This window comes from Zalophus californianus, chromosome 11 (genome assembly GCF_009762305.2).
Source record: "Zalophus californianus isolate mZalCal1 chromosome 11, mZalCal1.pri.v2, whole genome shotgun sequence".
NCBI classification, from domain to species: Eukaryota; Metazoa; Chordata; class Mammalia; order Carnivora; family Otariidae; genus Zalophus; species Zalophus californianus.
Genome location: NC_045605.1, coordinates 103,992,418 through 104,019,186, shown reverse-complemented (window position 1 = coordinate 104,019,186; position 26,769 = coordinate 103,992,418). Strand labels below are relative to the sequence as shown.

At 41.8% G+C, this 26,769-nt stretch overlaps 1 protein-coding gene across 1 annotated transcript; it reads right to left on the bottom strand.

Moving 5' to 3' along the window:
• Nucleotides 1-11,663: 11,663 nt before the first annotated feature.
• Nucleotides 11,664-16,752, bottom strand: SCGB2A1 (secretoglobin family 2A member 1). Its single transcript, XM_027581272.1, is given in 4 exon segments — nucleotides 11,664-11,854; nucleotides 14,270-14,457; nucleotides 14,836-14,917; nucleotides 16,625-16,752. Coding segments are annotated over 4 exon segments (378 nt in total). The 5' UTR covers nucleotides 16,676-16,752; the 3' UTR covers nucleotides 11,664-11,797.
• Between the last annotated feature and the right edge of the window lie 10,017 nt (nucleotides 16,753-26,769).

The window sequence follows — 26,769 nt, the reverse complement described above, 5'->3', positions numbered from 1 at the left end:
AGCACCAAAAACCATAAGATACCTTGGAATAAACCTAACCAAAGAGGTAAAGGATCTATACTCTAGGAACTACAGAACACTCATGAAAGAAATTGAAGACACAAAAAGATGGAAAAACATTCCATGTTCATGTGTCGGAAGAATAAACATTGTTAAAATGTCTATGCTGCCCAGAGCAATCTATACCTTCAATGTCATCCCATTCAAAATTCCAATGACACTTTTCAAAGTGCTGGAACAAACAATCCTAAAATTTGTATGGAATCAGAAAAGACCCCGAATCCTCAAGGAAATGTTGAAAAACAAAACCAAAGCTGGAGGCATCACGTTGCCCAATCTTAAGCTATATTACAAAGCAGTGATCACCAAGACACCATGGTACTGGCACAAAAACAGACATATAGACCAATGGAACAGAATAGAGAGCCCAGATATGGACCCTCAACTCTATGGTCAAATAATCTTTGACAAAGCAGGAAAAAATATGCAATGGAAAAGACAGTCTCTTCAATAAATGGTGCTGGGAATATTGGACAGCTATATACAGAAGAATGAAACTCGACCATTCTCTAACACCATACAGAAAGTTAAACTCAAAATGGATGGAAGACCTCAATGTGAGACAGGAATCCATCAAAATCCTAGAGGAGAACATAGGCTGTAACGTCTTTGACATCGGCCACAGCAACTTCTTTCAAGATACATCTCCAAAGGCTAGTGAAACAAAAGCAAAAATGAACTTTTGGGACTTCATCAAGATAAAAAGCTTCTGGGGGTGCCTGGGTGGCTCAGTCATTAAGTGTCTGCCTTCAGCTCAGGTCATGATCCCAGGGTCCTGGGATTGAGCCCCGCATTGGGCTCCCTGCTTGGCAGGGGGCCTGCTTCTCCCTCTCCCACTCCCACTCCCCCTGCTTGTGTTCCCTCTCTCGCTGTGTCTCTCTGTCAAATAAATAAACAAAATCTTTAAAAAAAAAGATTAAAAACTTCTGCACAGCAATGGAAAAAGTCAACAAAACTAAGAGGCAACCCACAGAATGGGCGAAGATATTTGCAAATGACACTAAAGATAAAGGGCTGGTATCTAAAACCTATAAAGAACTTCTCAAACTCAACACCCAAAAAACAAATAATCAAGTCAAAAAATGGGCAGAAGACATGAACAGGCACTTCTCAAAAGAAGACATACAAATGGCTAACAGACACATGAAAAAATGTTCATCATCATTAGCCATCAGGGAAATTCAAATCAAAACCACATTAAGATACCACCTTACACCAGTTAGAATGGCAAAAATTGACAAGGCAAGAAACAACAAATGTTGGAGAGGTTGTAGAGAAGGTGGAACATTCTTACACTGTTGGTGGGAATTCACGTTGGTACAGCCACTTTGGAAAACAGTGTGGAGGTGCCTCAGAAAGTTAAAAATAGAGCTACCGCATGACCCAGCAATTGCACTACTGGGTATTTACCCAGTAGTTCATAGCAGCAATGTCCGCAATAGCCAAACTGTGGAAAAAGCCGAGATGCCCTTCAACAGATGAATGGATAAAGAAGATGTGGTCCATATATACAATGGAATATTACTCAGCCATGAGAAAGGACGAATACCCAACTTTTACATCAACATGGATGGGACTGGGGGAGATTATGCTAAGTGAAATAAGTCAAGCAGAGAAAGTCAATTATGATATGGTTTCACTTGTTTGTGGAACATAAGGAATAGCATGGAGGACATTAGGAGAAGGAAGGGAAAAATGAAGGCGGGGAAATCGGAGGGAGAGATGAACCATGAGAGACTATGGACCCTGAGAAACAAACTGAGGGTTTTAGAGGGGAGAGGCGTGGGGGGATGGGTTAATCCGGTGATGGGTATTAAGGAGGGCACATACTGCATGGAGCACTGGGTGTTATATGAAAACAATGAATCGTGGATCACGACATCAAAAACTAATGATGTATTGTATGGTGACTAATATAATGTAATAAAATAAAGTTTTAAAAAAAGAGTAATTTGGAGTGACAGATCATTATGTCATTTTTAGGTGTTACCTAGGGGAATTCAAAGAATTGAGTGACATCACTGCCATACACTCACTCTTTTCCCATCTGCACATTCAGATGACCAGTATTTTCAGGGTTTACGTCTATAGAAAAAAACCCATCATAAACCTGCCTCATTTTGGCAATAAATGATATACATGATATGCAAAACTAAAAAGGGCCTCATTCAGCTCCTTAAGAGATGTTTTTATCAATAACATTTTACATCTTATATTTTGATGTAAGTATTCTGAAGTATCAAAAACTGGGTCTTATATGCAAACAATGAATCATGGAACACTACCCCCAAAACTAATGATGTACTGTATGGTGACTAACATAACATAATAAAAAAATTGAAATATATATGTCTTTATCCAAAATTCCGAGCATCTTTGATGGCACCCAAATTACCCAAATTACCACTGTGCCTTATCTTACACACTCCATCAAGCCACTTTATTATTACCTCTCTTGTCACTGTGTACTGTTGAGCCTCTGAGACTTTTGCCCTGAGGCTCCTCAGGGAAATGTGTAGGCTGACCAAGCCATCCACTACCCCCACACATCATCTGCCACAAACCTCATACCCCTAACGCATGCTCAAACTTCTCGCTATAAGCTGTGAGCTACAAAAGAAGACCACGACTTGGAAAAGCCCATTGCACATCACAGATTGCTTCCTTCACCTGTTTGCCAACTGTTGCCACAACTTAATGGTGCTATTGTGTCTAAATCTCTTCCCTGTGTCATACATAGGGAAAAAAAATGAAGAAAAAATTTAGGAATGCTTGGTATGCTCCAGAATTTTCCATAACAGTTTCTCATTGTGTGCACTGCCCTACTCGTGCATTTCATAATGCTGGAAATCCAGTCTAGGTGCAATTTCAGACACAACCTGGAATTTGAGGTCCCTTCATCCAACTGCACATTGACTCATACAGCATCACCCATCACTGGGGTCCTCCCATGACCCAGCTGTATCATGTACTCTCCTCACATGATCTGACCCTTCCTTGCCGAAAAGGCGAAAGTTTATTCAGCCTATTTTGCCTCAGCAATACAATTTTTAACTTTGTCTTTGAAATGACTAGAACTTCATAGGAATTATGCAATGTTATGTACCCTATAGGAACACATGTTCGCATTTACCCAGATTCACTTATTATGGATGAGTTACTCTATTTGCTTCCAAACACAGACTCTTTGTTGGAATTCTGTTCAAAAGTAGAATAAGAAAGAGTCTCAACTTATGAGACATATTTTCCTGCAGATTTGCAATATCTTAAACATAAGATTACAACCACATATCATACCCCAATCCCAGAGCTCTGGCAAGGTCATTCCCAAATCAAGGCACATTATAGACTAAATAAATCATACCTAACAAGCCTATAGTGACCTAAAGCCCTCTCGATGATACAAGAAATGTACAGCCTGCATTAGAATGAGCTGTGAAGCACCGCACATATGAAACTGTCATGGGCCCAGGAAATTTCCAGGTAGAACTCCAGCAATTTTCTTCTGCTATGAGAAGACACTTGAATGTCAAGGACTCTCTTTTCATTTCAAGCTCATTTTAAGCTGGAGTCAAGGCTACCTGACCAAGGTGAGATTCTGTCACAATACATGTGTTCTATCTGAGTAACAAATGTTAGAGAGAGCAATTCCAGAGGGGGCCCCTTGTAGCAGTCAAGGCCAGGTGCTAACAATTCCTCTTGACCATCCCCACAGTCAGGTATGTGTGCTGGTCCAACCCTGAGGTACATGCATCTCATTGTAAGTCAGGCCCACATATGAAGGAGAGCCTTGAGGACAGCAAGTCTCACCTCATCAGAGTTACCTCCCAAACAGGGGGGAGCTTGAATCCTCTGCAAACACTTAAGTAAATGGTACTCAGATGCCACTTAAGATGACAAAACTAAGCAGATTTTCTTCATCTTTAGCCTAGGGAGATAAGTAGTTACTGGGTGGCATCAACAACAGGTTGAGTAAAGTTGTTTCTAAATTTTGGACAAGCTGCATAAAGAAGAGGCCAAATAATCTCCGGACTTGTGAGGTGTGCCAGGAAACTGATGAAATCATACTCACTGCAGGATTCTCAAGACTATTTACTTAGCTTACCTTTACATTTTGCTTACCATAAAGACCGTTCTTCTTGAATAGTCTTTCGTAGTGAAATAGACAGTAAAGTAATTTCTGCCCTGTGGGCATTGATCCTATTTAATCTCCATTCTGCTCTAATATTTATGTGCCCATAGCTTTAGTATCTTCCTCAAATCTCTCATGGTAGATCTGCCACTCTGGGAGTAAGACATAAGACATGAGACATCAAGGGACTTTTCTTATGCCAGCATTTCCTAGTACACAGGTATTGACCAATAAAGCTTATGGGTATGTTAGTTGATGTATTTATTATGCAAGTAAGTCATGCTTATTATGTTGTAGGCAACAAACTTACCAGCTATTAACTTTTCCATAGACCAGACAAGTGGTCTCCATCAGGCTGAAAATAATACCCAGGGTCTGTAGATTAAATCACTGTGTGACAGATAAGCTCTATGTTTTCTTAGTTCCAGAGTTGCTTCGTCCTACTCATGTCCCTACCACTAGAACTGAAGGCCTGTAAGTTACATATCCCAGCACTTGCCAGTGCTGCCTTGTGTGGTTCTCCAATGGAAGGCACCCACGGGAGTTTAAAGGTGGGAAGAAAGCAGAGGTCATGTCAAGCTTTTGACATCACCTCTTGCAGTGGTGGTAGAACTGGTGTCTCCATGACTCACAGAAGCCCAGGAAGGACAGTTCTTTATGAATTAGGGGAGCATGGCAAATGACCACCTAACCAGAGGAAATTCAGGGAGCCTTCTTGGGGGGTGTGACATGAAGATAAAGAAAGTACCTATGCTAGAGCAATAGTCAGCGTTCAACAACTTTGCACGGGGTCGAACATGAAGACCTGATCTCACTGCATGCTAGAAACTGAACAACACAAACAACATGGACTTCTGGGGCAAAAGGGGTGAAATTGAAACCAGCTGAAACCAGGTTGGCTGAAGCTATTTGCAGGGGCTCTGGACCAGTTCTTTCCACTCGAATGCCTGGGTTCTTTCAAGCCATGAACAGGAACCCTCTCTGGAAGTGACCTCAAATTGTCTTTCAGGACTTTTCATTCCATCCCTCTTTTGTCTCATTCCCTGGGTAGGAGTTGCAGGGTTCAGAGTCCCAGTTGTTATTGAATGCCTCGGAACAATGAGAAGTCAGTGAGAAAGACAAACCATCCCCCAGTTAGATAATGCAACTCTCCAATTCCTACCACCAGAACAAATTCTGCAAATTGATTCTATTAATTTATCATGATTGAGCACATAATCTATGCTGACTTGGGTCAAGAAAAACAACGATGAAAATGTTAGCATCCTCCACTCAAGATGTGCAGAGTGAGCTGACTTAAACAGACAAAGGCAAGGAGCTTGTGAATATTAGAAATATTTTAGTAACATAAATGAGATTTAAACCAGCATTAAGTTATCTGTTTGCAAGGGAGGGATGACAGGACTTTTTATAAAACCTCTTCCCTCTAGGCTGGCTAAACACTCTTGGAATGGGAGAGAATTTCGATGAATGCTTTGCTGAGGTTGAAATGTGGTGATGATTTAGGTGGTTCTTTGGTCCATTCAATTTCTCCAAGTACAGCCTTAGAGCATCTCCTATAAGTCCTGAGGGCTTAGAGTAAACACTGTGAAAGCCATCATAACTGTCCTCATTTAACCTCCCATTGCTTCATTTCATGATTGCTTTGATACCAAAATTGTGTCTGCCTCCTCTTCCACTTGTCACATTCCCTAGTAAACACCAATATTCAGCAAAGAGAGGGAGTTGGAGAGAGAGTGACTGTACTAATGTTTTCTGGAATGTCAATCCTGGGTTCCTAAACAAGGTGTCCAGTGGTCCATTGAGACTTGAAGGATCAATAGGAGTTGTCCTGGTGATCAAGGTGGGTGCAGAGTAATCCAAAACAAGGATGTGGAGCTTAGGTCATTGCCCCTGGGAGGGAGACATCTTGTGGTCCTCCCTAGGAATCACATCTATTCCATGAAAGCTGAGCATCCGTATCACCCTACTCTTCTTTGCCTAAACCCTAAACCTCAGGAAAACACTTGCTTATTTGTGTTCCCATGAGTAGGCTCATTTAAATGCCAACCAATGAACAGGATTCATAGTATCTGTTTCATCCCTGTGACACCTCCACATCTATCACATCTCCACCCATGTTGGCTTTTTTTTTTTTATTCAATTAGCCAACATATAGTACCTCTTTAGTTTCAGATGTAGTGCTCAATGTTTCATCAGTTGCGTATAACACCCAGTGCTAATCACATCAACGTGCCCATGTTGGCTTTTAAGTGAAATTCCATAATTCCTTCCTTTATCATAAGCCATGGAGAATCTCCATCCCCAGTGGGATGCAAGTTCTTGGAGTGATACTGCTTAGTGCTTCAGGTTCACTGGGATTGTTAGGTCCCCATATAGAGAGGGCTGCCTGCCCCATTGAAGGGAATAATTTACATGCTTCCATCCTCAGTGCTTCTGGTTCCCACCCCCACCCCCATAGTTTACAGTAATCTCCAGTACCCAAGACAGTAAATACACGATGCAATGCAAGTCAGATCGTGTTGGAGCTCCCATTTCTTTGCTGATGGTTCTTTTTTTGTACTGTCATCTGGAAAGGTCTTTTCTTCAATTCCATTGCCACTTCCTCATCATCTCCGATCTGGACTTGCCTGGGAACCCATTTCTCTCATTGATCGTCCTTAGACTGGGTCCTCCCATGGACCAATTCTTACATCAGAGTCATTCACCAACAAACCTCTTGTTGAACTTGCCTTTTGTAGGGGCCAAGGGCAGACTGCCCCCAAATGTGCTACTTTGGCATGTTGATTATTTTAGACTTTTTAGATTTATATATATTTATATATATACATGTATATATATATGTGTATACACATATATATATGTATATACATATATATGATGGAATATTACTCAGCCATCAAAAAGAATGAAATATTGTAATTTGCAATGACATGGGTGGAGATAGTGTGTATTATGCTAAGTGAAATAAGTCAGAGAAAGACAAATACCATACGATTTCACTTTGTGGAATTTAAGAAACAAAACAGATGAACATATGGGAAGGGAAGGAAAAATAAAATAAGATGAAAATTGAGAGGGAGGTAAACATAAGAGATTTTGAACTATAAGAAAGAAAGTGAGAAGGGCGCCTGGGTGGCTCAGTTGTTAAGTGTCTGCTTTCGGCTCAGGTCATGGTCGTAGGGTCCTGGGATCAAGCCCCACATCGGGCTCCCTGCTCTGCGGGAAGCCTGCTTCTCCCTCTCCCACTCCCCCTGCTTGTGTTCCCTCTCTCACGGGGTCTCTCTCTGTCAAAATAAAATAAAGTAAAATCTTAAAAAAAAAGAAAGAAACAGAGTTGTTGGAGGGAAGGTGGGTGGGGGGATGGGTAAGTGGGTGATGGGCATTAAGGAGAGCACTTGATGTAATGAGCACTGGGTGTTATACGCAAGTAATGAATCACTAAGTTCTACCTCTGAAACTAATAATACACTATATGTTAATTAAACAGAATTTAAATAAAAAAAAAGACTGCGGACAGATATGTAACACCTGCTGTCTTCTGTTGAGGTAGACACTGAGACTTGTAAAGATCTAAAAACTCTACTCTTCTCTGTGAGAAAGAGACATTTGAGTAGAGACCAAAGAGGTGAGAGAAACTGAAGAGAGGAAAACCAGATTTAAGAATTACTACACACTGTATATTCCAATGTGTTAAAAATGCTATTAAAATAATTCTTTAAAAACCATTATTCAAGGTGCGTGGGGGTGCTCAGTCAGTTAAGCATCAGCCTTCGGCTCAGGTCATGATCCTGGAGTCCCAGTATCAAACCCTGCATCAGGCTCCCTACTCATGGAGAACATGCTTCTCCCTCCCATAATAATGGCTTATTATTAGCACATCTCAGTGCAATGCAGTTGGCCAGGAGAAGGGAGATGCTCCTTGATGGGCTGGAGGTTGAGGGTATAGTGTGGGGAGTGTTCCCATGGGGTATGGACAATGAATTTGTGCACTGTTTGTGGAGGATTTAAAAATGACAACGAAATGAAATAAAAATCAACTGCTTTGAATGATCACCATGAGCTAGTTTTTCTAGACAATATCATGGATAACATGCCCCTCTTTGCTGGACATTGTAAATAATGTGACACTGACCTGGAGCAGGGTGTTCCCAGTGCCTGTCCATGACATATCCAGACTGAATCCAATCATTCAGGAGCCCAGGCTTCTCCCATTGAGTGGCTCTGGAGTCTCAATGGGACTTAGGGCTCTACAGGATTGCTGCATTCAATGGCAGCCATTCTGGAAAAATCAAAACAATGGGGACATTAAAAAGGGCAATTGCTGTCAGAGGTGGGGGGAGGAAGGAACCAATAAGCAGAGCTCGGATGATTTTAAGGGCAGTGAAACTCTTCAGTACTCTAAGGTGGGTGTCTATCACATACATTTCACAAAAGGCATAGCCTGTAAAACACCAAGAGTGAACCCTAAGATAAAGTATGGACTTTGGGTGATAAGGATGTGTCCACAGAGGTTCATCAGCTGTAACCAATGTACAACCAGGTGGGGGATATTGATAGTGGGGGAAGCTGTGCGTGTGTGTGATTTTAGGAGATGTGTGGAAACTCTCTGCACTTTCTGCTCAATTACGCTGTGAGCCAAATCTACTCTAAAAAAAAACCCCAAAAAACTCTATTGAAGACAAAAAGAAGGAAAACTCATTGTTGAGAATATTCTCTTGGACACCATAAAAATCAAATAATCCAATTAAAAACTGGGCAGAAGACATCTAGATGACCAACAGACACATGAAAAGATGTTCGACAGGGATGCCTGGGTGTCTCAGTCTGTTAAGCATCTGCCTTTGGCTCAGGTCGTAGTCCCAGGGTCCTGGGATTGAGTCCAGCATCAGGCTGCTTGCTCAGTGGGGAGCCTGCTTCTCCTTCTGCCTGCCTTTCTTTCTCTGACAAATAAATAAATAAAATCTTTTAAAAGTAAATTTAAAAAAAAAGAAAAGATGCTCAACATCACTCATTATCAGGAACCTGAATGAAGAAGCTGTGTTCAGCATAATCCATCTTTGCCTCAGGAATACAGTTTTTAACTTTGTACTTGGAAATAACTTCACAATCACAGAAATGGTTGGAACTAGGGTGTATTATGCTAAGCAAAAGAAGTCAATCAGAGAAAGACAAATACCATATGATTTCACTCATATAGGGAATTTAAGAAAGAAAACAGATGAACATAGGGGAAGAGAAGGAAAAATAAGGTAAAAACAGAGAGGGAGGCAAATCATAAGAGACTCTGAACTTTAGAGAACAAACTGAGGGTTGCTGGAGGGGAGGGGAGTGGGGGATGGGCTAAATGGATGCTGGGCATTAAGGAAGGCACTTGTGATGAGCACTGGGTGTTATATGTAAGTGATGAATCACTCAATTCTATCCCTGAAAATAATACTACACTATATGTTAAGTATCTTGAATTTTAATAAAATCTTGAAAGAAAAAATTGCAAAATACCCCACAAAGTTACAGAAATGTTGCAATGATATGTGTAGTAGAACATCCGTATAGTTTTACTCATAGACACTTTTGCTGATGTGCTACTCCATTTACTTTACAATCTTCTCCTTTTTTCTTATTTTCCCAGTTCTAGAGTTAGTATTGTCTTTTCAAATGATCACTCATTGGGCATCCTTCATCTTCCCTTTATACTATTCTAGTCATTCAATAACCTATATTACCAATTCTTGCATGATATTTGCTCTGTTCAATATGTAGACACCTTCATCAAATGGGCCAGGATTCATCTCAACAGAAGCAAATTTCTGCGTATCTGTATGCCCATCTCCAGTTCCTACAGCTGAATCTCTTCTTTTTCCTCTCCTCTGATGGTCCGAAAGAGAGAGAGGGTGGACTGAGGTCCCCATTTTTGAGAGGCAGAGAGGGATTTTGCAGCTTCCCTCCCCAGTGAGGGTGCACCCAGAGCACTGAGAACTGTGTATGATCCATGAGTTAATAAATGTGTGTGTGTGTGTGTGTGTGTGTGTGTGTGTCTGTTTAATAGGGGGAATCTTTTAAGTTGTGGGTCCTGGGAAGGGTCCTTCTGCCTGGGTCTAATGGCATCACAGATCCTGAGGTGTTTGGGAGAAGGAAGAGGGGAGGGACTCATTATGACATTTGTAAGTCCTAGATACTTTGGGCCAGTTTCAGTAAAAAGCATATTAGTACCATATCTTACAACTACATCAGGATAGGGGCGCCTGGGTGGCTCAGTTGTTAAGTGTCTGCCTTCAGCTCAGGTCGTGATCCCAGGACCCTGGGATCAAGCCCCACGTCGGGCTCCCTGCTCCGTGGGAAACCTGCTTCTCCTACTCCCCCTGCTTGTGTTCCCTCTCTCTCTGTGTCCCTCTCTGTCAAATAAATAAATAAAATCTTTAAAAAAAAAAAACTACATCAGTATAAAGATAATATACTCCACTCTGGTTTATTGGTATATATTCTTTATTACTACAGTCACTTTCGGTTAATATTTTTAAAGAAATTATAAATTTTTGTGGAATCCTAAAAGTACCATGTGACTAATGCTCTGTATGTGTTACGCCTGGTGGAAGTCAGCCCTGGTTGAAGTTGAGAAAGTCTTGAGTTAGGGTCAAGGCTCTTTCGGGGTGACAGGATAGTCCATGAAGGAAGAGAAGAGGGACCCCGTGAGTAGTGAGCAGAAGAGGTGGCAATATCTTATCCCTGATGACCGGAATGTGGGGATGGATAAAAGTAAGGAGAGTTATGGTTCAGTATAAAAACTGCTGGCTTTGCCTTATTCCTACAGAACACACACATTTCCCTCAACCTACCTGGCTTTGTAGGTTATCATGGTGGAGAGACTGGACCACATTGTCACTTACACAGAGAGGACTAGGGGTGCCCACACAATTTCAGGGAGGCCCCCAATCTCAGTAAGTAGGGCAAATCACATTTTAATGAAATATTTCAAGAATCAAAATGAATGCCACATATTTAAAATTTAAAATCAAGATAGGATTCGCCCCTGCTTTGTATGAGTCATGTCTCTCCCTGGCTCTAGTCCTGGCCCTGCACTCTTGGATCCGGGGCAGGCGCTGAGAGAGGCCTAGCCACGGCGAGCTGGGCTCACAACACAGACCAAGACTGCAGTGTCTCAGGGAACTGCACAGGGCCCAAACACCAGAACCTAAGTCTGGAGATCGTCCCACAAGGTCCCAAGGGAAATGGCGGCCAAGAGTGTGGAAGAGCACATTTTCAGAGAGAGGACCCTGTAGGGCTACACATGGGGACAAACAAAGTGCTTTTCAGATTCCTCAGTCCTTCACCCATGTGTTCTCCAATGAAAAATTAGGCATGAGCTTCTCTGTGCGTGAGCGTGTGGGCACACGTACGTGTGATAGAAGAGGCTCTCTAAAGCCTCCATTTTGATCAGATCACATAAGCAGAGCTTTCCATTTGCAGATACTTTACTGAAATGAAAATGTACTCAAGGTTTCAACAATTGTCTTGCAGTTTATAGATCAAAAGACAAAAAGGAAAGGAAACTCGTGGTTCATATGAATCCATAGTTTCTGACCATTCTCTGTAGTCCTCGGTGCCTCAGGTCATGTGGAAGGTTAAAACTTCAGCACACCACCTACTTTGATATATTGTGTTCTGGAAAACAAAAACAGAGACATCGATCAGATTTTCAGCTCTCTGTTAGAAAGGAAAGTTGAAAAAGAAACACTTCTTCTCCTTGGGTGTTCTGGGTTTGTCCACACACATCTGGTATCCAAGAAAGTCAGTGTTTGAATTAAGATTGGAATGATCTTGTTTCTCATTCTAACGATCCAGAGACTTTATTGATTCCAGAGAGGTGCTGCTGTTGCCAGATCTCTGCCCATCAGGGGTCTCGGTAATACTTTTTTCTTCATGTTTCCTACTCCATGAAATATCATATCCTGTAAATATGCTGTGTGTATTATCAGTTTTCAACAAAGAATTGTTAAGTTTCAGCTCATATACAAAAAAATGTGAAGTTTTTGAGCTCTGGTGTGGCCTTACATGTTAGAAATACCGAAAACAGTCTGAAACTGAAACCATTACCTTTGAGACCCAGAAAATAATGGAGATGTGCACTCCAAGTGGTCAGTCTAATCAGGTTTTTAAAGAAAAAATTCCACTATCTTTGGTTGCAGGGTTTTTCAGGCTTTAAAATGTTTTCTGATGGTAAATACACATAACGTAAGATTGGCCATTTTCATCATCTTAAGTATATAGTTCAGCAGTGTTAAGTGTATTGACATTGTGGTGCGACCAATCTCCAGGACGTTTTCATCTTGCTATGGTGAAACTCTATACCCACTGAACATCCCCATTTCCCATACCACCCAGCCCCTGAAAGCACTATTCTACATTCTGTTTATAGGAGATTGGCTACTCTAGGAAATGGATGTAAATGAACTCATGCAATAGTTGTCTTTTTTTACTGGCTTATTTCCTTTATCATAATGTGCTCAAGGTTCATCCAAGTTGTGCCCTGTGTTAGCATCTTCTCAGTGGGGGACACTATTACCTTTTGCTTTGGCAATATTTCTACATTGTCTACTCTGGAAGGTTTTCGATGGCATATTAGGATAGGGAATGAAATACAGAGAACAAACACAGTACTGACTGTTCTTTTATGCAATTCCACCCCCCATGGCAGATTCATACCCATGATCTCTACTTGCCATCATGGGGTCTTAAATTTATGGTCAAGGAATCTGATCATGTATACTAACACATTGTGATTGCTTGAAAGTGCATTCTAAATTCTTTTAATAAGATGTACAGAGTCTTCTTCAAGTGGGTTCTTCTGGATTCTATTAAAAAATACTTGTCATCAGGGATATGACTTTTTTTGACTTCAAAACCACAATGAGATACCACCTGACACCAGTTAGAATGGTTAAAATTGACAAAACAGCAAACAACAAACATTGGAGAGGATGTTGGAGAAAGAGGAACCCTCTTACACTGTTGGTGGGAACGCAAGCTGGTACAACCACTCTGGAAAACAGTATGGAGGTTCCTCAAAAAGTTAAAAATAAAGCTACCCTATGACCCAGCAATTGCACTACTAGGTATTTACCCAAAAGATACAAATGTACTGAAAAGAAGGGTCACATGCACCCCAATGTTCATAGCAGCAATGTCCACAATAGCCAAACTGGGGAAGGAGGTGAGATGCCCTTCAACAGATGAATGGATAAAGAAGATGTGGTCCATATAGACAATGGAATATTACTCAGCCATCAGAAAGGATGAATACCCACCATTTGCATGGACATGGATGGAACTGGAGGGGATTATGCTAAGTGAAATAAGTCAGGCAGAGAAAGACAATTATCATACGGTTTCACTCATATGTGGAACATAAGCAATAGCATGGAGGACCACAGGGGGAGGGAGGGAAAACTGAAGGGGGGGGGGAATCAGAGAGGGAGACAAACCATAAGAGACTCTGGACTCTGGACTCCAGGAAACAAACTGAGGGTTACGGAGAGGAGGGTGGTGAGGGGATGGGTTAGCCTGGTGATGGGTAATAAGGGGGGCACGTGATGTGAGGAGCACTGGGTGGTATACACAGCTAATGAATCATTGAGCACTACACCAAAAACTAATCATGTACTATATGTTGGCTAATTGAATTTAAATAAAAAACATTCTTATGAACATTTTCCTCTTTGTTTCTATGAAGAAGGGGATCTTTTTTGCTGATCACTTCTACAAGTGAGGAACTTCTTGAGAATCAGATGTTTTAAACCTTGATAGAAAGTGTGTGTGTGAGTTTGTGTGTGTGTTCTTTTCCCACCTTGACCTTTTTATTTCCATTCCCTAAAGATTCCACAAAGTGAAGAGGCAAGTCAGTACTGGAACCTTGGCTGGCTTTCTGGATGTCAAAGGATTCACATGCACCCACAATTAAATTCACTGAAATAAAAGAAGGCATGTGTAACACTTGATGTGGCATAATGAGTGACAAACTTAGAGTTTGCTTGTCCCTGATCAGTGGTTTGAAAGCTCATTAGAAGAAATCATAGTTACCATCATCACTCCAACATTGCTCAGAGTTTCGTTTGACTGGCTGAGAAAACATTGCTTCAGTTGTGCTAGGGCTTGGTCAGTTGCAGGACCAGATGAGAAGGGCTCAAGTAAGTTTTGGTATTCATCCATGCTCACTTGAGAATTGATTGTTTTGTTAACCACCTCTTCTAGAAACTAGCATCCAGAACCTGGAAGAAAACATGTGAAAGTGGTCTCAGTTACGTAGGTATGAAGCCCTTTGTTGGTGTCCTTAGGATGTTGGTCATCTTCTCACATTCCAGTAGACACACATATTCAGAGAGATTATGGTGAATGATCTTGAGTTCTCAATTCTAGCAGAGTAAGTTCAGGATCTAGGATTTCCTTTAAGCCTGAAACCACGTGTGCCCCCTCCCCACCCCTATGCTACCTCCATAGCCCAGAGAAGCCAAACACTAAAAACCATGAAACACGAAGACGCTGGAGAAATGAGATGCTCTGCACTGGAGTTTGGGGAACGGGAGGTCTTCCAGAGGGCTGTGACACAATCTGCAGCCCAAAGCCTGTCCTCCCTGCAAAGAACTCACCTGCAAAGCAGTAAAGGGGGCGGGCAATCAGCACAAGGACTCTCAGCAGCTTCACGTTTGAGGGCAGCTCTGGTTGGCCGGTCTGTCAGGGAGGAAAGAACTTTGGCGGTGAGCCCCTAGGAGTCCTCCTTTTATTCTCCTGCTCACTACCTTAATCCCTCCCATAAATGAAGGAATGAATCACACGATGACCCTGGCTTTGGACCAGGAAATGACAGCAAGAATCAACTGCAACCCAGCCAGCCTGTGCTCCATTTGTAGAAACCAAGGAGACAGAGCTTGTTGGACCCAAAACAATCTTGGAACTCAGTAACGATACATGACTGTAGATGAAATTAATGCGAAAGTGCTTGCTAACTAATCAGATTACAGCAAAGTGAGCCTGTGTTGTCCTCTTGGTTGTTTTATTATTATTGTGGGCTTCATATCCCCCTCATACCCATCCTCCTTCCTCAAGCTCCATAAAGGTTCCTATCCCGTGTTCTGCTCCTGTTGGCTTAGGGCACATCTGGGCTCAGTGCAATTCCACATGTGTCCTTTGGAGGGCAGACTTCCCTAGCCCATAGACAGTTTAGGAAGGTGCTTGTGTTTGGGAGACACAATGTCTTATTCTCCTTGAAGGCTCTTTTCTACAAAGAATATCTCATTTAATTAACTCAATTTCATAAATTCAGTCTATCGTAAATCCATAAGTTTTTTAGCTGTTTTTTCCCCCACCAATTCAAAGAATGGTGTGAAGCAGTAGAGCAAGAGGTTGCTCAGCAGAGACAGTGCTGAGTGGAGGAATGGTGACCAGGTCTGGGTTCAAGCAGAAGTGGAATTAAATCTTGGATGCAACACCTAATCACAAAGTGTCCTTAGGCAAGTGAAACTGCTGGTCATTTCAAGCTTCCTTTTCCTCGTTTCTAAAATGAGCAGGAATAATACCACCTCTGGTTTTGCAAGAACGACAGATACTCTGTAAAGAGCTTATCCAGGGGCACCTGGGTGGCTCAGTTGGTTAAGCGTTTGCCTTCGGTTCGGGTCATGTTGTCGGGGTCCTGAGATCAGGCTCTACTTCAGGCTCCCTGCTCAGGGAGAAGCCTGCTTCTCCCTCTCCCGATCCCCATGCCTGTGCTCTCTGTCTCTGTCTCTCTCTGTCAAATAAATGAATAAAATGTTAAACAAAACAAAACAAAAGCTTATTCAAACAAGGTAATTATGAATAAATGGGAGGTTTCTTCCATCTAACCACCTATCCACCCACCCACTGCTCAACAGTAACCATGAGCTTCCCCCATGACCGGCGTCTGTGCTGTGTGCCCCAGATTCAGGTGTTCCACCAGGACTTTGACCCTGTGGAGCTTCTCACAAGGGAGACAAAAACAAGCCTATAGCTGAATGAGTCACATCAGAAAGTGATTGCTGTACAGAACAACAAGATAACCATGAGGGGCAGCGTCCTGTACAGACGTCCAGGCCAGCTACAGGAGGATGGACCTTAAAGCCTGGATGAGTGGACGATGATATCAAGGGGAAGATCTGGGAAAGTGTGTTCTTGGCAGAGGGAACAGCATGTACAGAGGCTCTGGAGCACTTGGTATTTGGCAGGATAAGGAAAGCAAACAGTGTGTCTCTTGGTGTCAAGAGAGACACAGGACAGCCTCATACAATAGAAATAGAGAAACCACATAAGTTGAAACAGGGACAATAGGAAGCTAATAGAAACAAGAGAAAAAAAAGTAGGCTCAAGTTAACAAAATGAAAAAGAAATTGATAAGAGAGACAAAGAGATGAATTCAATACTCACAAATGTAGTATTTCCTGTTTGGATTATTTGGGACTCATTTCTTCCCATCATTCAGCTGGAGCACAGGTTGCCAAGATCAATACTAACTTAGGGAGAGACCAGAAATAGGGAAGAAGGTGATGTTCTTATGTGTGTGCTTTCCCCCAGTGGACCATTGCTGCCAATCTCCTTTCAAAAGGCAAATGAAGGACTTTAGTGATGAAAGCAGAGACTTTTTGGATAGGTCTTTTTTTTTTTTTAAGATTTTACTTTTATTTATTTGAGAGAGAAAGAACCACAGAGAGAGCGCATGCACAGCTGGGGGAGGGACAAAGGACAGGGGAAGGGAGAAGCAGGCTCCCCGCTGAGTAGGGAGCGTGACAAGGGGCTCCTTCCCAGGACCCGGAGGTCATGACCGGGCCAAAAGCAGATGCTTAACCTACTGAGCCACCCATGTTCTTCTGGATAGTTTTTTTTTTTTTTTAATGTTCAGTTAGCCACCATATAGTACACCATTAGTTTTGGATGTAATGTTCAACGATTCATTGCATATAATACCCAGTTGTGTATAACACCCAGTGCTCATCACAACACGTGCCCTCCTTAATACCCATCACCTGGCTACCCCCCATACCTCTCCCCTCTGAAACCCTGCTTGTTTCCTGGAGTCCAGAGTCTCTCATGGTTTGTCTCCCTCTCTGATTTCCCCCCCTTCAGTTTTCCCTCCCTCCCCCTGTGGTCCTCCGTGCTATTGCTTATGTTCCACATATGAGTGAAACCGTATGATAATTGTCTTTCTCTGCCTGACTTATTTCACTTAGCATAATCCCCTCCAGTTCCATCCATGTCCATGCAAATGGTGGGTATTCATCCTTTCTGATGGCTGAGTAATAGTCCATTGTATATATGGACCACATCTTCTTTATCCATTCATCTGTTGAAGGGCATCTCGGCTCCTTCCCCAGTTTGGCTACTGCGGACATTGCTGCTATGAACATTGGGGTGCATGTGACCCTTCTTTTCAGTACATTTGTATCTTTTGGGTAAATACCTAGTAGTGCAATTGCTGGGTCATAGGGTAGCTTTATTTTTAACTTTTTGAGGAACCTCCATACTGTTTTCCAGAGTGGCTGTACCAGCTTGCGTTCCCACCAACAGTGTAAGAGGGTTCCTCTTTCTCCAACATCCTCTCCAATGTTTGTTGTTTGCTGTTTTGTCAATTTTAACCATTCTAACCGGTGTCAGGTGGTATCTCATTGTGGTTTTGATTTGAATTTCCCTGATGGCTAATGATGATGAACATTTTTTCATGTGTCTGTTAGCCATTTGTATGTCTTCTTTGGAGAAGTGTCTGTTCATGTCTTCTGCTCATTTTTTGACTTGATTATTTGTTTTTTGGGGGTTGAGTTTGAGAAGTTCTTTATAAATCTTGGATATCAGCCCTTTGTCTGTAGTGTCATTTGCAAAAATCTTTTCCCATTCTGTGGGTCGCCTCTTTGTTTTGTTGACTGTTTCATTTGCTGTGCAGAAGCTTTTTGTCTTGATGAAGTCCCAAAAGTTCATTTTTGCTTTTGTTTCACTTGCCTTTGGAGATGTATCTTGAAAGAAGTTGCTGTGGCCGATGTCAAAGAGGTAACTGCCTATGTTCTCTTCTAGGATTTTGACGGATTCCTATCTCACATTGAGGTCTTTCATCCATTTTGAGTTTATCTTTGTGTCTGGTGTAAGAGAATGGTCAAGTTTCATTCTTCTGTATGTAGCTGTCCAACCTCCCTGCACCGTTTACTGAAGAGGCTGTATTTTTTCCATTGAACGTTCTTTCCTGGTTTGTCAAAGATTAGTTGACCGTAGAGTTGAGGGTCCATTTCTGGAGTCTCTATTCTGTTCCATTGACCTGTGTGTCTGTTTCTGTGCCAGTACCATGCTGTCTTGATGATCACAGCTTTGTAATATAGCATGAAGTCAGGCAACGTGATGCCTCCAGCTTTGGTTTTCTTTTTCTTTTTTTTTTTTAAAGATTTTATTTATTTATTTGAGAGAGATAGAATGAGAGATAGAGAGCACGAGAGGGAAGAGGGTCAGAGGGAGAAGCAGACTCCCTGCTGAGCAGGGAGCCCGATGTGGGACTCAATCCTGGGACTCCAGGATCATGACCTGAGCTGAAGGCAGTCGCTTAACCAACTGAGCCACCCAGGCGCCCCTGGTTTTCTTTTTCAACATTCCCCCGGTGATTCGAGGTCTTTTCTTGTTCTATACAAATTTTAGGATTGTTTGTTTCATCTCTGTGAAAAATGATGATGGTATTTTGATAGGGATTGCTTTGAAAGTGTAGATTGCTCTGGTCAGCATAGACATTTTCACAATGTCTATTCTTCCAATACGTGAGCATGGAATGTTTTTCCATCTCTTTGTATCTTCCTCAATTTATTTCATAGGTGTTCTGTAGTTTCTAGAGTATAGATCCTTTACCACTTTGGTTAGGTTTATTCCTAGGTATCTTACGGTTTTGGGTGCTATTGTAAATGGAATCAATTCCTTAATTTCTCTTTCTTCAGTTCCATTGTTAATGTATAGAAATGCAACTGATTTCTGTGCATTGATTTTGTATCCTGCCACGTTGATGAATTGCTGTGTGAGTTCTAGTAGTTTTGGGGTAGAGTCTTTTGGGTTTTCCACATAAAGTATCATGTCATCTGCAAAGAGAGAGAGTTTGACTTCTTCTTTTCCCAATTTGAATACATTTTATTTCTTTTTATTGTCTGATTGCTTTTGCTAGGACTTCTAGTACTATGTTGAACAAAAGCGGTGAGTGTGGGCATCCCTGTCATATTCCTGACCTTAAGGGAAAAGCTCTCATTTTTTCCTCATTGATAATGATATTTGCTGTGGGCTTTTCATAGATGGCTTTTATGCTATTGAGGTATGTTCCCTCTATCCCTATATTTTGAAGAGTTTTAATCAGGAAAGGATGTTGTATTTTATCAAATGCTTTTCTGCATCAACTGAGAGAATCATATGGTTCTTTTCTTTTCTTTTATTAATGTGATCTATCACGTTGATTGATTTGCGAATGTTGAACCACCCTCGCATCCCAGGAATAAATCCCACCTGGTCTTGGTGGATAATCCTTTTAATGTACTGTGGATACTATTGGCTAGGATCTTGGTCAGTATTTGGGCATCCATGTTCATCAGGGATATTGGTCTGTAATTCTCCTTTTTGATGAGGTCTTTCTCTGGTTTGGGGATGAGGGTAATGCTGGCCTCAAAGGACGAGTTTGGAAGTATTCCTTCTGTTTCTATTTTTTGGAACAGCTTCAGTAGAATAGGTAAGATTTCTTCTTTAAATGTTTGGTAGAATTTCCCTGGGAAGACATCTGGCCTTGGACTCTTGTTTTTTGAGAGGTTTTTGATTACTGTTTCAATTTCCCTGGCTATTGGCCATTCAGATCATCTATTTCTTCCTGATCCAGTCTTGGTAGTTTGTAAGTTTCCAGGAAGGCATCCATTTATTCCAGGTTGTTTAATTTGTTGGCATGTAGTTGCTGCTAATAATTTCTAATAAGTGTTTCTATTTCTTTGGTATTAGTCATGATTTCTCCCCTTTCATTCATGATTTTATTAATTTGGGTCCTTTCTCTTTTCTTTTTGATAAGTCTGGCCAAAGGTTTATCAATCTTATTAATTCTTTCAAAAAACCAGCTTCTAGTTTTGTTGCTCTGTTATACTGTTCTTCTAGTTTCTATTTCATTGATGTCTGCTCTAATCTTTATCATTTCTCTTATCTTGCTTGGTTTAGGCTTTGTTTGCTGTTCTTTCTCTAGATCCTTTAGGTGTAAGGTTAGTTTGTGCATTTGGGATTTTTCTAGTTTTTTGAGAGAGTCTTGGATGGCTATGTACTTCCCTCTAAGGACTACGTTTACAGTATCCCATAGGTTCTGAACCGATGTGTTTTCATTCTCATTCGTTTCCATGAATTGTTTAAGTTCTTCTTTAATTTCCTGGTAGACCCAATCATTCTTTAGCAGGATGCTCTTTAACTTCCAAGTGTTGAATCCCTTCCAAATTTTTTCTTGTGATTGAGTTCTAGTTTCAAGGCGTTGTGGTCTGATAACATGCAGGGAATAATCTCAATCTTTTGGTATCGGTTGAGAACTGATTTGTGACCCAGTATGTGGTTTGTTCTGGAGAAAGTTCCATGTGTACTCAAGAAGAATGAGTATTCTGTTGTTTTAGGATGGAATGCTCTGTATATACAGAATGATGTATATGGACTATGAAGTCCATCTGGTTCAATGTGTTATTGAAAGCTCTTGTTTCTTTGTTGATCTTCTGCTTAGATGATTTGTTCATTGCTGAGAGTGGAGTATTAAGGTCCACTATTCATGTATTATTATCACTATGATTCTTTATTTTGGTTAACAGTTGGCTTATGTAGTTGCCTGCTCCCGTGCTGGTGTCATAGATATTTACAATTGTTGGATCTTATTGTTGGATAGACCCTTTAAGTATGATATAGTGTCCCTCTACATCTCTTACTACAGTCTTTGGTTTAAAATCTAATTTGTCTGATATGAGAATTGCTACCCCTGCTTTGTTTTGAGGTCCTTTTGGCATGATAAATGGTTCTCCTGCTTTGTTTTGAGGTCCTTTTGGCATGATAAATGGTTCTCCATCTCCTCACTTTCAATCTGGAGGTGTCTTTAGGTTAAAAATATGTCCCTTGGAGACAGCATATGGATGGGCCCTGTCTTTTTATCCAATCTGCAACCCTGTGCCATTTCATGGGAGCATTTAGCCCATTCACATAGAGTAACTATTGAAAGATATGAATTTAGTTCCGTCATATTGCCTGTAAAGTCCCTGTTTCTATAGACTGTCTCTGTAAATTCCTGGTCTATGTTACTCTTGGGGTCTTTCCTCTTTTATAGAATCCCCCTTAATATTTCTTGCAGGGCTGGCTTGGTGGTCACATATTCTTTCAGTTTCTGTTGGTCCTGGAAGCACATTATCTCCCCATCCATTCCGAATGACAGCATTCCTGGATAAAGTATTCTTGGCTGCATGTTCTTCTCATTTAGTACCCTGAATCTGTCTTGCCAGCCCTTTCTGTCTTGCCAGGTCTCTGTGGACAGGTCTGACGTTATTCTGATGTTCCTCCCTCTGTGCATAAGAAATCTCTTAACCCTAGTGGCTCTCAAGACAGCTTCCTTCGCTCTAAGATTTGCAAGTTTCACTATTATATGCCAGGGTGTTGGTCTATTTTTATTGATCTTGGGAGTTCTCTTTGCCTCTTGGACATGAATGCTTATTTCCTTCCCTAGATTAGGGAAGTTCTCAGTTATGATTTGCTCAAATATACCTTCTAGTCCACTCTCTCTCTCCACCTCATCAGGGATCCCAATAATTGTGACATTGGAATGTTTCATGGCACCATTGATCTCTCAATGTCTGATCCCAGGGGCTTCTAACTGCCTATCCCTATTCTCATCGACTTCCGTCCTTTCTATCATCTTATCTTCTTGATCACTAATTTGTCCTTCTGCCACATTTACCCTGATTGTTAGAGTATCCAGTTTAGACTGCATCTCATTCATAGTATTTTTAAGTTCAGACTGATTAGATCTCATTTCTGCCCTTAAAGATTCTATATTGCTGCTAATCGTTTTCTCAAGCCTAGCTATTGACCTCATAATTGCTACCCTGAAGTCTATCTCTGACATCTTGCTTATATTCATATCCATTAGATCTGTGGCAGAGGCCCTTGTCTCTGGTTCTTTTCTTTGTTGGGAGGTCCTCCTCTTAGTCATTCTTTTAAGGGATATTTGAGGGAATGTACAGAGTTCAAAATATCAATCACAGCCCCAAGCAAAATGCACCTACAAAAAAAAATCAGAAGTGTTCAAAAGCTATCACAGATACGCCATCAAAGCCAAGATGATCCAAAACAATAAAAAAGAAAGAAAAGACAAAAAAAAAAAAGAAGGGGAGCAGGGAGAGAGATTATAAAATCTCTCAGGGTGGACACAGCAGGGTGATCTGCCTGTTCCTCCTGATTTTTGCTCTGTGTGTTAGAAGACACTATATCCCATAATTGCAAAAAAATCAGAACTTACATATATAGTAAGATGAAATTGAATAGAGTTAAAAATGGGCTAGTGTGGGGCATAAATCTATAAAACATATATGTGAAAAAGAAAATAAAAGTTAAGAAGCAACTTAAAAACAGGTTGGGAAATATGAATCTATTTGGAACTGGATGGAGCAGGGGAAAAGAAAAAAAGAAAGAAAGAAAGAAAGAAAGAAAGAAAGAAAGAAAGAAAGAAAGAAAGAAAGAAAGAAAGAAAGAAAGAAAGAAAGAAAGAAAGAAAGAAAAGAAACGCAAAATTTTAGCCTGAAGTATAAGGGAGTCATGAGGAAACACCTGGAGGTCCCTATATCATTTTTCCCTGGCACTGGAGTTTTACAGTCCTGTGGGATATAAGCTTATCATTCACGTGTTCTTCCAGTCTGTCTTCTGGGGTAGGGGCCTGTTTCTTGGCTACTCAGCCTTCTTTGTTTGGATGGAGTTGCCCCACCCCTTTCAGGGGGATGGGCTTAAGGTGAGCTGGTTGGCTGCACTGCTTTTGTTCCCCGTGGTCTTTCCACTTCGCTTTAGAGGGTCAGAGCAAACATGGCCCTGTGGGAATCTCTGGCACAGAGCCGCAATGTCGCAGTCCCTCAGCAAATCCTCCAGGTCAATCCATCTCCACCTCTGTGCATACCAAACTCTACAGACTCGTGCAATTCATGCAGGTCACACTTCTCGCAGAGGGGGTCACAGGGACCTGTGAGCATCTCTGCACTTTGTGACTTTGCAATTGCTAGCCACCATGGTCTCATGCGTGCACCCTCTTCCACAGCTCCCAGGTCACAATGAGTGCTGCCCCAGTGTCCCTTGGGGGATCACACCACCCTGAGAGCTGTTACCAAGTTGTTGGCACAGGCTCTTTATGTGCCAAACTGCCAAATCTCGGGGCCCCGCTGGCTGGACTTCTCCCTGGGGAGCCACAGGAACCCATGTGGGCCTCTGTGCCTTGTGACTCAGCAACTGCCAGCAGCCGTGGGCTCGCATGTGCATCCTCCTCCACAGCTCCCTGGTCATGCTGGGTGCTGCCCCGGTGTCTCCTCGTGGGCCACACCATCCCTAGAGCTGTCCCTGTCATGGGCACAAGCAGTTCTATATCTCCCCTAGGTTGTTAGACAGGCTGCACCTTCTAGTCCTTTTCAGGGTGGTCAAGCAGAAGGTGATCTCCCTACCAGCTCGGCTCATGGTTTATGGTGTCCAGAGCTGAAAGTCCCCTCTGGGCTTGCTGATCATAACCAGTCTCTCCTGCTCCACAGCTTGGGCACCCTATCTGTTCGGGCTCCCCCATTCTTTCTGAATCTCCTGGAATCCTGAGACCAAATGATCCCCCTAGAGTTCTACCTTACTTGCCCCCTGTGCCATTTTCAGAAGGGGTGCCTCTCGCTAGAGTAGATTTCCAAGGGTACTCTGAATGTCCTTAAGCCATGAGGTGATGAAGGGATCTTGGTCATCTGGGCTTTATGAAGACCCATGAAATGATCCACAGAGGAAAGAGTGGCCTGACTCAGAGAATCTGGACTAATTGCAAAAGAATATGAGTCAGTTAAGAACTTTCTTGTCTTCTTGTCTCTCTTCATTTTAGGCCCTAACTCTGCAAGAAACTATGGATAGTAGCCAGGAGAGAAAAAGTAGTAGTAAAGGAGAGAAAGAAAAAAGTCTTAAGTTTGAAACAATGTGAGGTTTTGATTATTATACAGGCCTGAATATGCTAATATCAGAAGGGAGAAATTAGACTTCATATCCTAGGATATGGAGCACCATTGAAGGTTTGCTTGAAATAAGCCATGGGAAAAGGAGAACTTTGAGTTAGGAGTGTTGACCTTGTCATAGAAAATAAGATGAATGCAGGGAGAAGCCATCGGAGGAGGAGTCCCTGGGCAGAGAGTGGTAATCTGTGTCCAGGGGAACAACTAGAGGCCTCAAAGACAAAGTCAAAAGACTCTGCATACATTCATCCTTCCTACTTGGTATACAGGATTGTCATTTGAGCCAAAGTTTATAGAAAATTAGGCCTATGTCAACAAAGAAAAATCTAGGTGGCAAAACAAACAAAAAGTGAGTTGACAGCAGATGTGATTTGACTTTGAGATGTAACAACTCTGGGCGAGTATGGCCAGTGGAGATTGAATTACAGTCCCTGCTCCCATGTAGTTATCTTTCTGCTGTCTCAGAGAGCTATAGCCTGTGGAATCACTGTGTGTGTGTGTGTGTGTGTGTGTGTGTGTTTGGTAAAATATATATAAGATAAAATTTTATCTTTAAATTTAAACCATATTTAAATGTACAATTCCACTTCATTAAGTACATTTACAATGTTGTCACAACTACCCATTTCCAGAAATCATCTCAAACAGAAACTGCACCCAGTAAACAGTAGCTCTTTAAACTTCTCTCCTCCCAGCCCCCGCCCTTACGGTCTTGCTTTATCTCACCTCACACTCTCTAACAGCAGCTCATGAAGGAAAATGTTCCTGTATGAGACCCTAAGTTTATTAGTTTTATAACAGTGAAATACCAGTCTTAAAGGGTTACAGAAGTAGCTAAGGAAAGGTCTCAAGGCAGGGGGTGCCTGGTGGACTCAGTGGGAAGAGCATTGTGACTCTTGAAACTGGGTCAGGAGTTTGAGACCCATATTGGGTACAGAGATTACTTAAATAAAAATAAAACATTAAAAAAAGGAAATGTCTCAAAGCGACCACCATGGTGATGCTGGGGGCGGGGGGGGTGGTTCTCTGAGTCTCATAGAGAGTCTTGCCCTCCTCGTACCATCAACGGGTGGCACCTGCCTCCCCAGTCACTGGGCTGATAGCACCTAAAGGAGATGGAGACGAAGAAATGGGGACTGAATGGATTCTCTCTGCAGAGATATCCATATGTTGGTCCTGGCAGGGGTGGGGGACAGTCTGGGCATCATTTGCTTTTGAAATCTTCACGGTTGATTCCAACATAGAGCCAGGGTTGAGGAACACTGGAGGAAGACATTCTTTATCTCCACATTCAATGGTGGTATTAATCTTTTACCTTCCTGGCTATTAGTAGGGATGAAGTGAGACAGAACATGTAAACCTTCCAGGATAAGGACCAGCCTATAAGAGTGCTCAATGAATGTAAATGCTTAGTATTTTAGAAACAATTAAAGTGACTGATAAAATTTGTTGTTCTATATTATTAATTTATCCAAAAGTACTCTGTGATATGAATATTCTATCACAGAAAGGCAAAGTGATAACAGAAGGATGTGTGTGTGTGTGTGTGTGTGTGTTTGTCTTTGTGTGGTGTGATATTGTGTGTTTTTGGGTTTGTCTGTGTGTGATTGTAAAACTGTATATCTGTGTGCATGTTGTTGAGGGTGAGATGTGTGTCTTTGTATAAAGATTTATTTTAGGGTGTGTGACTCAGAAAGAGCTTCACAAAGGAGGAGACGGGAAATGGACCTTACAGATGAGGCTGTAGACTGTCCTATTCAGGGAGGATGTAGAGGCAAAGAGAACCCCACCTGCCCTGGTACAATGGTATGACTCAGCACAATACATAAGTGAATGGCATGTAAACAAGTATGGCTGAGCATAGAGTCCTGGGTGATCAGGGATAGAGGCTAAGGGGTGCCCAGGGATGGAGCCATGGATGCCCTTGTGTGCAATGCAAATGGTGGGCCTTGATCCTCCCAGCAGTGTCTGCAGTCTGGGTTTCTTAGAGTTTGCAAGAGCTCCATGATCCTTGTGTCCACTTAGCAGAGTACATAGGCTGAATACAGAATGCATTCCACAAAAGGGGACCGATTTGATTGTACATATTTCCTGATGTGTTAAAAATACACATTTATTATAAAAGCATTGCTAAAAATTGATAATAGTAGATAGCTGTTACCTTCTATGTCTCAGTCATGAGGTAGTATCAATTTCTGACTACAATATCAGCGTTAGGATTACGAATCAAAAATTCCTCTTATTCAAAAGCCTTGGAAACATATAACTGTATTAGTTCATGTTTCTAGGAGTGAGATCAGATTCAGTTGGATGGGAAGGTCACTTTGGCATTGA